The sequence below is a fragment of the Plectropomus leopardus genome, chromosome 3 (genome assembly GCF_008729295.1).
Source record: "Plectropomus leopardus isolate mb chromosome 3, YSFRI_Pleo_2.0, whole genome shotgun sequence".
NCBI classification, from domain to species: domain Eukaryota; kingdom Metazoa; phylum Chordata; class Actinopteri; order Perciformes; family Serranidae; genus Plectropomus; species Plectropomus leopardus.
Genome location: NC_056465.1, coordinates 21079199 through 21093102, shown reverse-complemented (window position 1 = coordinate 21093102; position 13904 = coordinate 21079199). Strand labels below are relative to the sequence as shown.

At 37.3% G+C, this 13904-nt stretch overlaps 1 protein-coding gene across 3 annotated transcripts in view; it reads right to left on the bottom strand.

Moving 5' to 3' along the window:
• The window catches only part of usp13 (ubiquitin specific peptidase 13), a 51933-nt gene that overhangs the window by 36391 nt on the left and 1638 nt on the right, over window positions 1-13904 (bottom strand). For all 3 annotated transcript variants that reach the window (XM_042516409.1, XM_042516415.1, XM_042516422.1), the window contains exons 2-6: window positions 12808-13040; window positions 9674-9799; window positions 6008-6068; window positions 2558-2679; window positions 376-518 (exon numbers count right to left, since the gene is read on the bottom strand). In XM_042516409.1, coding sequence (XP_042372343.1) covers window positions 376-518; window positions 2558-2679; window positions 6008-6068; window positions 9674-9799; window positions 12808-12918 — 563 coding nt within the window. In that variant the 5' untranslated portion in view covers window positions 12919-13040. The remainder of the gene's footprint in view (window positions 1-375; window positions 519-2557; window positions 2680-6007; window positions 6069-9673; window positions 9800-12807; window positions 13041-13904) is intronic.

The window sequence follows — 13904 nt, the reverse complement described above, 5'->3', positions numbered from 1 at the left end:
GCTTTTTATCATGGGGCTTACATATACTTTTTACACACAAATTGAATGCGTTAAAGCACTTGTGAATTACGGTGTAATGTAATAGTAGTGCAATTGAAAAGAAAAAAAAAACATAATACAAAGAACCTATACATAAAACACAACAATGGACTCTTAAGGTCAGGGTAAGTAAAAAGATATGGAGAAAAAAGTGACAAGATTAAGTGAGATATTATTCCATAATAGCTGGGAATAATGTTTCGGTTGATACCTTACCATACTGATACCAAGCCCTTGTCATGTGAATGGCTGTACAAATGCAACTGTTGTTTTCTACTCAGAAATTTACATGGCTTGCTGTGTAAATGAAACAGTGGTGTATTTAGCGTTTCCTACCTGGGTGGGATCCTGACCCCATTATCCAGCTGTCTGAGGCTCCTGGCATGTCTGGATACCTGGATCTCCTCCTCCCAGGATTCAGGCTCCTGCTTCTTGTAAGCTGATGGTGCGTTGAGCACTGCGTCACAGGCGATGGTCACCTGAACGTCAAAGGAAACAAGCAGAGAGAGAATGAACTTCTGAGAGTGGGGTTGATTGAGGTCACGCTGAAAAGGGACAGTTCACCCCCAAATTAAAATAAATTTAAAAATAATTAACATAATTTTCCCCCTTACCTGTACTGCTTTTTATTAATCTATATTGCTTTGGTCTGAGTTGTCGAGTGTTGGAGATATGCGCCATAGAGATGTCTGCCTGTATTATGGAGCCGGATGGCACACGGCTTGTGGTGCTCAAAGCACCAAAAAATACATTTGAAATCTCAACAGCAATGTCTTTTTCCAGAAATTATGAATTTAGAAACTTTTTTCTTTTAACTGAACTACACCTGCCAGCCACACCACTCCACAGAAGGAAGTGTGCATCTACTGGTAGCTCATATAGCACCACTGTGCTAGCTAATGTTGCAGCTGGGGAGGTCGCCATTATTTTTACATCTCGCACATTCATGAGCACAAGCCTCTCATCCATGAGTAGATGCACGCTTCCTTCTGTTTGGTGATATAGTTGTCAAATGTAGTTTGGTAGAAAGAAAATAATTCCTACATGAAACTGCTCACAACAAGGCATGAGGTCTATGGCTAACATTTCCAACACTCAGAAACACCAAAATGATCTAGACTGATAAATAGCACAATACTGGTAAGAGGAAAAATACGCATATCTGATTTTGGGAAGAACTGTCCCTTCACATGTATGTCTTAAAAATAAAGAAAACAAGTGGGAGCATGCAGGATCTATGCAAGGCATTGTGAAGCTGTGCCACGTGAAGCAATAGATCCAGCAAAGGAAGACAGAGCATCACTATGTTGCTATTGAAGTGCAGAAATGAAGCACTTCAATCATTTTTAAAAAAGGAAAGATTCACAGCATTCACAACATCAAATGATACATGCCTAACGACACGCCAACACAAACCTCATTCACTGTAGAAGCTCAAAAAAACAAAACATAACAAAACACAACAGGAGGAAAATGTCTCTCCTGGACTCCATGCAAGAAATAAAAAAAAAAAAAAAGCTTATATAAAGCTCAAGTGACACCTATGCAGTGGTTCCCCAGTATCTTTTCTTGGCAGACAGTGGCATACAAAACAGCCAAACTCTTGCACCAAAATCCATCCCAATGTAAACTAAAGCTTGAAAACTGTTATACTCAAAAAATAGTCAGGATGTCTCGATTGGATTGGTATCAGGCCTGATCAGGATATCGGGCAGATATTCAGGTTTTATTACGAAGCTGCTGCTCCGATAAGAAGAAACCAAATGTTTTCATGTTCAACTTACGCTGCTACACCACTTTAAGTAGAATCCAATTTTTTGTTGTTCATTTTGGGAATGGTAAAGTTCAGCTACAAGTGGAATTGTGATTATATTACTTATTGATGGTGTTCTGTACTTTTATTAAAATGCTACACTGAGAGTATTTGAGAGCTATTTCTGAAGACACATTTTACGTTGTTATTTTATTAAAAAAAAAAAAAAAAGCTGCACTAATTGGCATCGTGATATGAGCCATATGAAAAATAGATTTAGTTTGTTTACTTTGTTATTTTGTAAAAAATAAAAAAAAATCCCCTTAAGGAACTGTTTGGATGCAGATATCTTGTCTTGTAGTGCATTGCAGAGCTATTAAATTGTCAAGCATATACACTGGATTGATTTTAATTATTTTGAAGGACTTGAAGTGTGCAGCTGTCTTATCCAGGTAAATACAAGTATCAGATTGAGACTCAGTATCGGCAGATACTCAATATAAAATGGCTTGGATGGGGATCAGAGACAAAAAAAACTTGATCGAGACATCCCTACAAAATATATCATTTTCTTAGGTGCAAAGTTAAAAATTTGTGACCACAAAGTCACTGAAATCTAAACCAATTAATGGATACAGGCTTCGCAGTTCCTCAAGACAACAACAACCAACCTGTCTGTTCAGTGTCGGGGGAACCACTGAGTGCACCCTCCCCATCAACATGCATGGAAACACACAAGAACCCGTGCAGCACCGACTCACTGACCAGAGCGGGCAGCTCCTCAATATTTGGTAAAGGGATCTCGAAGTGGTCTGGAAAAATGACAAGCTTGGCCTCGTCTTCATATTCATAGTCCTCCCCGTTAAAATCGCGGTTTAGCTCTAAATCTACAGGGGAGGAAGTAAACATTGAGGTTACTTTCGTGTTATTTTTATTTTGTCTTGTCTTTGTGTTGCTCGAGTGTGAGGTCTGATCTGTTTTATGATCTTGCTTCATTCCTTCAGTCAGTACCGTCACAGTCTAAAGATGCACTGAGTACGAACAGAAGAATCCTTGAACAAGAAAACCGCCAACGGCATCTTTTTTTTTTACAACAGTGACAGGGTGACTTCATACGATGCTGATGACTCTTTTGCTCCGACACAATTCATGTGGAGCTAAATTTAGCCATTTATCACACGCCCTCGTCACCAGCGACTTATAGTTACTGGGGAGAACTGAGAATGGTTTTTGATGGTGCAGCTGTGACATCCTCATTTCATTACTGATCAGACTTCATCGTCCAAATTAGGGCAGCAACTAACAATTATTTTCTTATATATGCTTGGTATTTTCACAATGAATCATTTGGTCTATAAAAGCTTTCAAAATAGTGGAAATGTCTATAATGCTTTCCTCAAACTCAAGATGACGACTCATTTTGTTTAAATAGTCCAAAACCAAAAAAAAATGTAGGTACTGAAGCGATTAGTCAATTAATGAAATGGTCAATCAGAAGAAAATCTGAAAATATTTCAATTAATCATTTTAGTCAGCTGGTTTTCTGCTTTTTCCATTTTATATCTTTGTTTTTTGGGCTTTTTTTAATACAAATCATATAATCGAGAAGGCCCTGACAGACCAAGCAGATGGTTGGCCGTTGGTCAATGTCAGAACATTTGTAGGTGTCTGTCCCCTGTCCCTGTCACCTGTCTCCGTCCCCTGTCCCCCTACTCTTTGCGACCCTCGTCAGCTTTTTATCAGCCGATTCAGCATGTTGAATCAGCATCATAGACGGTAGAGCCTGCCCGTGAACTCAGTCACTCTGATTCGTAGTTCAGCTCAGCGCACGAGAAGAGATGCAGAAGTGAGGGAAGTAACAAATCAACTTAACTCAAGAGGGAGTGAGGTTGAAATAAACTTGTATAAGATAAAACAGTTTTTCTTTAACCACTGAGCTGTTGAATAGAAATGTTTCCTGATGGTTTGTATTGTTATTCACTGGTGCACGGTAGACATGCTTTCTTCTTTCAGACCCGGATTGTGTTGTTTATGTGCTAACTGGCTAACATTACAACAGTCTTCCAGATTCCCAGTGATGCTTCCAGTTTCCTTATTGCCTTTCCCCCACGTTTTTGAAAGAGATTGCGGCAAATTTGCTCCGGTTTAAAGGGATTAATCAACTAATCATTAATTTCTAATCTAAATGATTTCAAACTTCTTGAAGGGAGACAGAGCCTCTTCTCTTAAATCCCTCTCCGTACAGACTTCTGCTCTCCATCCTAAAGTTGTGCCATGACTCATGAGAAACGGGATCATAGCGATCATAGGTTATCCCTGTCATTGTTATTGTGCCCACTGGCTTCATGGTAACGGCTGACATCACCAGCTAGCGGCTTGATTAGATCACCGGACTGGTATGGAGATGATGGTGGATACATACACGCCCGCTGTCAAATCAAAGATCCTACATGGACGACAGTAAGACGCATCTGACTAATTTCTACTGGAGAGTCAGACGTTGACCTAATGTACAGCACTCATCGAAAGGTAACGGATAGTAAAGTCTGTCTCTGGACAATGATAAAACACAAACATCAATTAAACTGAGGGTGAGTGGAAGGAATTCCTCCCCCGCCAGGCCAGCAGTGAGGGAGGGGGAGAGAGACACCTGGTTCCCTCGGAGCAGCGTCATAGCTGCAGTGGAAGTGTGTCAGGGAGGGTGACAGGTGGCGGCAGCTGAGAGGCCGTCGAACAACCACCCCCCTCCCCACTCCACGGAGGAGGAGGGGAGAAGACTGGGCTTTGATTTAGAACAGTTACCAACCACATATACAAATAAATGGGCTATATTTGGAGCGCAGGAGGAGGGGGAGAGGCCTCATCATGGGAAATATCTGACACTTTGGGTAAAGGCCGGCTGGAGGGGCAGCTGGCGGGTCACCACAGAGTAACAAACAATAACAACGGAGGGAAGTCTCTTAGCGGCAAAGGTGTTTCTGACCACACAAATCACATTTACTCTATTATAAAAACACCACGTTTAGCCCAGCCGCTGACCACTGGTGGACAGTAACTGCACATTAAACGCATTCAAATTTTGAGATATTTAACGCTATTTTTTACTTTTAATCCATTACATTTATCAGGGGAATAGTGTACTTTTTACTCCACTACATTCATCCAACAGCAACAATTACCATTTAATTTTCAAATTAAGATTTTATATTCATTTACACCTACATACAAAAAAAGGAAATTCTTATAAATTACAATGCAATGGAGATTAATCCTTTGAAACTTGAGCAAAGTGGTTTGATTTCTTGCAAAAACATGGGGAGAGGGCAATGAACAACTTAACTTACAAGCACTTCCACCAAAAGAGATGTTTTTCCTCTAAACGTCTCAAATGATTTAATGTTAATAACTAAACTAAGGCCCAAAGACATAAAAACTCTCCAATGTTTTCCCACAAAAATGCAACAATTAGATTAAAATATAAAACATGAGTACAAATGTGTGTCGAAGAACTTTTTTTTTTTTGGGCTCCATTTATCATTTCTTACCCCCTAGATTTATGGTGTAACTACAGTCTAAACTATCAAACTGTATATAAAATAGTTTAATGCTACTTACACATTAATGCATCAGTGTTAATTCAATAAGGTAATACATAACAAAATATCAGTCACAGAGGACATTTTTTTGCAGAATGAGTACTTTGACATTTGATACTTGAAGTGAATTTTACTGATAATACTTAGAAGTTTCACTTAAAGGTGCAGTGTGTAGAATTTGGTGGCATCGAGAAGTGAGATTGGATACAGAAAACTTCGCTCATGGTGCCAAGCGTGTAGGAGAACTACAGTGGCCAACACAAAAACAGGAAAACCTGAAAACTTGAAAACACTAATAGCCATATCAAGAGCCAGTGATTTATCCGTTCTGGGCTTCTGTAAAACATGCCAGACTCTCCGCTCGTATGTAGATATGAAGGGTTCATTCCAAGGTAACAAAAATATAATGATTCATTTTAAGGTGATTATAAACTTACAAAAACATAGTAATGAATATTATATTCCATTTCTGCCAACAGATGCCCCTAAATCCTACACATGGGCCTTTAATAATACTCCGAATGCAGGATTTCACCTGTAATGGAGTAATTTTTCCTATTGGAACTGATACTTTTACTTAAGGATCTGAGTACTTCTTCCACTACTGCCTGTGACTTACCTAGAAACACTTTTCCATTTCTTCGTCTGGGGATAGCGCCTCCTGCAGCTCCTGTGGCTTTCTGTGAGAAACAGGAAGGAAGAGATTCAATTGGATCAAACAACCTTAGCCACATTAAAAGCATCTTTTAACACCTTTGATGATTCTCTTTGCAAAATGCTGGAAAAAACGTTTACGCTCTGCTGTGGCAGAAGGTCAAGATGGTTGTCATTTTGTTAGAAATGTATCCTGGATGTTCCAGTCGCCAGGTCGGGTTACAAGGCGAGGGGAAAACCCCGTCCATGACATGGTCAAAATTAAAGAATGATGAATGAAACTGCTTCACTTGGTTTGATTTGTAGACCTGGACAGATATCGTTTACATTACATCATGTGTTTGGGCCTGTCTTTGCCTGTAGAGCTTGTCATCATCTATCTGCTTTTACTGCACTACATTCTGTCCACAGCAGCAGGAAGCTAACATTAAATAATCAATATTTAACAGATTGGTAGATAAACATGATCAGTCTGCAAATAATGGTTTCAGCCCTGATACATGGATCAATCAACAAACAAAAAACAGTGCCAGTGAAAACATAAATCTGCCCAATGACTGGCTGGCAAAACAAACCAGTGCCACGGACTGGTTTCCCATTAGGTTCAGGTGTACAGAATGTCTATTTAAGAATAAATATGCCTATGAAATAAATAAATTAGGATGGATATATATATATATATATATATATATATATATATATACACAGAATATATATATATATATGGAAAGTTAAAAATCTGTATTTATTTATTTATTGAACAAGAGGGCCTCATTTTTAAGTATATCTTTCCATCTAATGGATTGCCTCATTTATTTATTTCAGGATTTATTTCATAGCCATACTTATTTATTTCTTGGGTACATTTATCTGTTTATTCATTCATTTATTTCTAAATTTATTTATTTAATATTGGTCTAAATTTCTTTTATCCCTCTCTATATATGTCACTATATATATGTGTGTGTGTGTGTGTGTGTGTGTGTGTGTATCTCAATGGATGGCATTCCATACAGGTGACTGCTTCCTGTTTCTGCTGCCGTCCAGGAGGAGGAGGACACGGTGTGGCAGACAGACAGAAAGACAGAGAATGCTGACACACTCGAGACCAAGTGGACCCATGGGGAAAAAAAGCAGCAGACACAGGAGCCTGCAGAATGTGAGCAGCTGTTTCAGGCCAGATCCAGGCATGGAAATAGCAGCTCTTTACAAAGCAGAGCTTATCTGAGGGCAATTAGAGCCAGCAGGAAAACATAGCAGCAGCTAAGGCCTTTGTTGTTCGCCATCAACTTTTGAAAAAGAAGGACTTTTAGAGGGATTTTTATTTTCACAAAGAAAAAGCAAGAGTGCTTTGTAGAGTGTATTTTCATACACACGAGGATGGACAAAATAACAGAAACGCCTTACAATATAATGCAATCCAATGCAACACCACAATAAACTTCAAAAGTTACCACAGAGTTGACTCAAGCTCTGGAAGCTTTGAAAATATTTGTTGCAGGATCGTTGTTTTGGATTGCATTATGTTACTGTCCAACCGTGTACCAGCATAAAAGATTCTTGTTTTGTGTATTCAGTATGATGCTATTGTTTAAATCTCAGAAGAATAAAGCTGTAGCTATTTTTTTTATAGATGTGTAATTTCAAAATATTTTCATAAACATTTCTTTGTCAGTTTTTTGGAAAGCGCTATGTAATTTTTTTGTAATTGCAGTGAGAATTACCTAATACTAAGTGCATTTTAAATTTATTATTGAAAACTTTTACTTTTCTGTATAAATTGAATTGTGTACCTGCCTGTATACGAATTTCATATTTTTGCATGTTCATTATAAGACTCTCTAGGTTTCTCTTGAAATGAATGCTTTAATTATCTTAATTAATTAAAAGGTGTACCAAATGAACACTGTCTCTTATATCTCCACATGATTAGTACCAAATTACCAGGTTCTTTCTGGGAAACTTTATAGGATATTATGGAAACAAGGGAACATTAAAACAGGGCATCATGATATCAATCCAGGTCACAAGTGTGTCTCTTTATCTGAATCCCCGTTCAGCACTGCGTACTTTTGCAGCATCAGTCACCACGGTGTGAATTTATCCTGCAATCCTGACGGCGCTAATGACATGATCTACTTAGTGAAATACAAACGCCACAAGTGGAATAACAGTGGTAAAACACACAAGTGTGTCTTTAAAATGATGAATGGGTGATGCTTTATTTTAAGTCCTCCTATTAAGCATTTAAAGGCAAACTGCAAACAATAAATAAATGGTTCGTAACACTCTTTAATGAAGTTCTAAGCAGCTATGAGAACATTTTCATATGTTTATTAATGTCAAGTATTTGTCCACAATTATAAATTCTACAAAGACATATTTTATAATTTTAAAAGTGTTTTAAACATCATCATTCATCATTTGTTTATAAGCCAGCCTCCACACAGTGGAAGATATATTATATATACTTATTTAATGTTTATACTGCTTATAAATGTGGGTTAAAGTCAACTGTGGCCAATTTTTCAGTTCCACCTTACTATTTTTCCGCATTATGAGACCCCCCCAAGTATGAATTCAATTATTTTAGATTATTTGTATGCAACTAAGAACTCGGACTTAGTTGCACCATCATTGAAACAAAGTTTGCTGTCAGTATTTAAGTTTAATATGACAAAAACATCTGTGCCATAATATTAGAATAATTTGTAAATCCAAGAGGGGAGGTTTCACTAAAGCTCTTTGGAGTTTCTTACCTCTCTTGCACAATTAATGCCATTTTTGTTTTGACTCTCTGACGAAGGTTTGTATGCTGAAATGCGTAGGAGTGCTTTTAAGGTTCATGCTGACCATGTCATAGAAATAAAGGCATTTTAACATTTCAAGAGAGTGCCTTAGAGTTTTTTATTTGATTGACAATTCATGCCATGTTTGTTGTTATGGGCTTTTGTTTTTATCACTTTCTTTCTGCAAATAAACTAAACTAAATTAAACATTTGAGGAGTTAAAACAAGGTTTTATGTTTGAGTTAATATACCATTGGTTGGAACTACTTTATTGAGTTCGTATTTGACTTTGCTCATAAATTCTTGATAAATATCTATCAAATTATTGTCTCTCTTATTGCCTTTTGTGTATTATTGCTTTTTGAATCCAAAGGCCTTTAGAAATTTGATTTATAAAAACAATGTGTAATTATTCTGAATGCTACAGATGTTAAAAATCAGTACCCTAATTTAGCCTCTGCTAAATACAAGATGCACTTCATCTGAAATGTTTCACTTGAACATGATTCTCAACTAACATTTTTTTTAATTACATTTAGTTCAATTTACTTAATTAATTAAGTAAAGTTATTTTTATTTTTCTATTCATGTAATTATTTTTTTGTACTATTTGGGGTGCATAACACGCCTTAAATCTTCAGTCATTGTACTGAGAATTTGTTCATATGTCAAGTTTTTTGTTCTTGACTGTTTGTCTGTGTATTTATGCATACATACTGTATATACATGTACTGATATGTGTGTATGTGTATATCATTGCTGCTGCTAAAATCAATAAAGACACTGTTGGAAGGAAAACAAATCAGTACCCACTAAAAATACAGAGCAGGTGTAAAACTTACCTCTTTAACATGTCGTTTGAGGTGCATGTAAACGCTCTGTCCTGTTTTGCGATAATGTCTCTCCACGTGTTCCCGTCCGAAGCCCAGGAATGTGTTCATACACACATACAGGCCTCCCTCTGACTCCTGCAGACCAAAACAAACAGTACCAATCAACATCAACACAACAAAACATGTAAAACAGAAGTTCACATTACACAGAAAATCTATACGTCTTTGAACTGGTGTCCTCTATATATTGAGATATTTTCAAGTAGCCGGGAGGCAGTTTTATATTACATACAGTATATTATATATAAACTCACACAAATATTTCTTTTAAAATACTTTTTCTGATCTAATGCACGGAGGAAAGGCAGTATTTTAGCTTTGTTTATGAGTATTTTACAATGAAAATCAGACAAGAATAATTCTCTAAAGGCTGGTGACAAAAACGTGATATCATTTGTGGTGTACTTTGGCCTCATTCCCCCAAAACTTAACACAACATGCACAGCAGAAATGCAAGTGGAAGGGATGTGCCAATGATTCTGCAAGCACATTTTCAAAAAGGCTTTCTTGCTCAAACAGTCTTTCTCGCATTTTGTCAACAAGCCAAAAATCTGTTCCAGCACTCTCGCACAGAAAAAAAAATCTCACTTTAACGAGAAAATGTCTGCAGCTGAAAATCCTGTTTGTTTTTTTTAAACTGTAAATCTACAAAATCACAGTCACCTTATACAAGTTATTTCAGCCAAAGAATGTCTAAAAAATTTAATTAATGGCAGATATTTTCTTTTGTACAAACAATTTGATACATCAGAGTTGCTGCAGCTGTTGTTTCAACAAAAGATTATGTACGTCAGGTTACATATAGCTACATATTAATGCAGTTCATTGACAAAGCCTCATGTGCAAAAACACAGTAATCCTATTCCTCATTAAACTGCTGATGAGTGTCTGTGGACTGAGGCCCACGCGTGTCACATCTTGGGTTAACTTCCTGTATCTGAGACTTGTTACAGGATACAAAGGTATGATCATTTTGTCTGCATGTGACCACAGGCTCACATTTAGTGTTTTAAAATATAAATACAGTAAGACCTCCTTCAAGAGATGGGATTTTTCTGACAAAAGCAACCGTTCACACGTGAACTGCCACAGACAAAATACATTGAGAGAACCTCTTTTTAAAACTAACCTAAATCTGCAATCAGTGTCGGTCTTATAAACCCCTGTGAAAACCTTTAAGTGGCCCAGAGTGACATATGAGCTTCAACAGTGCGAGGATAAAAATAAACCGGTCCTCGGGCCAACATGATGAACTCCAGACAGCTGAGTCACCTTTAAAAACGGTTTCAGTCGAGAAAGTAGGTTTTTATGCTGTATTTATAATGTGTTAAGAGCACAAGCTTTGACTTTCTATCTTTAGCAAGTCTTTACAAGTACAGGGAATGCTGAGCTCTGCATCCAGTCTGTAGATTATCAAATTTAAAAGTTGTTCTTTTTTCATTCTTAGAAATCAAAATATACTAATATTCAACGTTTTGACGCAATATCACAATTGCCGTAATCACAAAAGAAACAGAAGATGACAAATCAATGTGTCACATGTGTCACAAAATGGGTCATGAAGTTTTCTATGAACTTTCTAGTAACACAGAAACATTAAAACATACTATAAATGTACTTTAAGTCAATCTACCATTATCACAATACCAGCAGGGATAGCATGAGTTTTTGATCAGTCATTGTAACCTCACTATTGAACACAGCAGTGAATTTTAACTGTACATCACACCTCACATTGATTTATATAGTCTACAAAAAGCTGAACAACACTAAAGATTAAAAATATCACCATAAATTCAACATGGTAACCATAACAGCATAATGATGAAAATATTGTAATATTTAGGGATGCACAGCATATTGTTCTTCTTTTAATCCACATCGCAACAAGAAGATACAGTGCAAAAAAATGAAATATTCCATGCATTGCTGAGATTTATTTTAGTTAGTTCAGACAGAGTATTAATAGAAACATGCACTTTGAAATGTAACAACCAACAGGCCTATTCTGTTTTCAGTTTTTTCTGTCTTTTTAATTTATTGTTCAATTTGATCAATAAAAATACTGGTAATAATTTACTCTATTTTTCTTTGAATTTGTTGTAGCCTATTTTAGCAGCATAAGCAAGCCTACTGAAAGCAGCAGAAAGGCAGAACTTATGGCCGGGCAATATGTCAATATTATATTGATATTGTGATACGAGACTAGATGTCATCTTAGATTTCGGATGTCGTAATATGAGTGTTGTTGTTTCCTGGTTTTAATGGCTGCATTATAATAAAGTGATGGGATTTCATGAACTTACCAGCCTGTTGTTGCTGTTCTAATATTTGTTTTTACTCGCTTGATCATTATTTCCACATTACTGATGATTTTTCATCAAATTCTCATTATGTAAATATTTGTGAAAGCACCAATTACCAACCCTATAATACCTTTGTATTATCCATATTGAGGTATTCTGTCAACAAAAAATTATATTTGATTTTCTCCATATCGCCCAGTCCTTGCAGAACTGTACTTTGCCATCTTATTTATTTTACTATCTTAATATTATATTCAACAACATTTTCACATTGTGCAGCCCTCGAAACTTCGAGCTAAACACCACTGACATTGTTATTCTTCAAGTCGATTTTTAGGCAAATTAAAATTTTCATAAACACCATAAAGCTGTAAACTCTCTCACACACACAAACAGCTGTGTCATACACCACAGCTACAACCTGACATGGCTGCTCCAGCTTTTTGAAATGAATTCAAAGCTCGTGGCAGGTGTGTTAGCTCGTGCAATTATTGACTGAAGCGATAATGTGGCCTGAACTGCACCGTCTACCTCTCCTGCACAAAGGGAAACCCCTCCATCCCTCTCTCCTCTGATGTAAACAACATTTAATTATTTATTTCCCTCAAGTTCACAGGGAAGGTGGCCATGGAGACACACATACACATCACAGCGGATTCACGTGCGTTATTGAGCCAATTCAGACTGACAGTCAGTCCGCCTGCGACGCACATTGATCCCCCGTCTCTCCCCCAAAACAACCGCCTCGTGTCTCGGTATGTGTGTGTGGACACTTACGGGAGAGTCGAAGGAAAAGGCGCACTCGCTCTTGAAAACCCTGTCTCCTGTCCTGGGCACTCTGATGGTGGGCATGTATGGGACCAGCAGCTCTCCGAGGTCTGCAGCCATCTTCGCATTCCTGCTTCTCGCTCCACAGTGCTGCGGAGCCACCGGAGCAGCGCTGTCAGAGGAGAGGATGCTATTTTTAAAGCACTCCGTCTCTACATTCCTCCGGCCAGGGGGATGTGACGCTGAAAAACATAAAAATAAAATGACAGAGGGGTGGAGGCTGGCTGCAACACAGGCGGCAAAGCTAAGAGCATGCAGGCTAATGTTGTTCTTTCGGGTGTTTTTTTTTTTTCTTCCTCGCAAAACGCGTTGACCTGCGCAGAAAATTACATTGTTGACTGTGGTGACGTTTCCTGCACGGGGATGTTTCACCAGACGGGCCCCTCCCACCTCTGAGGATGATTCATAAAGCCGCCCACACTTACTACAGCATGGTTTCTCTTCCATCTTTTTCGGTGCTGTTTATTTTTGTTTTTAATATAATTTTTTTTAATAATGACAGAGGGGTGGAGGCTGGCTGCAACACAGGCGGCAAAGCTAAGAGCATGCAGGCTAATGTTGTTCTTTCGGGTGTTTTTATATATAAACGAATATGGCTATGAAATAAATCATTTAAAAATAAATGAGACAATACATAAAAATGTTTAGAATATTCCTATAAAATACATAAATAAATATAATCCCAATATATATATCAGGAAACGCCTCAAACCTCAAAGTCATAAAAAAATAATTAAAAAAAAAAAAACCCTAGTACTTAAAATTAAATTCGCTTTTCTCAACAAAAAAACCCTCAAAAGAGAGAATACCATCAATAAACCCTCAAAATCATAAAACGACAAACAGACAAACAAGCAGATGAGAAATAAATAGGTAGATAAATAAAAAAGAAACCAAACAAAACAAGAAAGATAAACAGGAGTGTAAACATAAAAAATGATGGTACATTCAGTCAGAAGATTTTGGAAAAAGAGCAACATCATTTTCCAAAAACTCAACACTGTTTTTGTTATTATTTGAGCTGAGTGACTTAGTTCCAGGAGAAG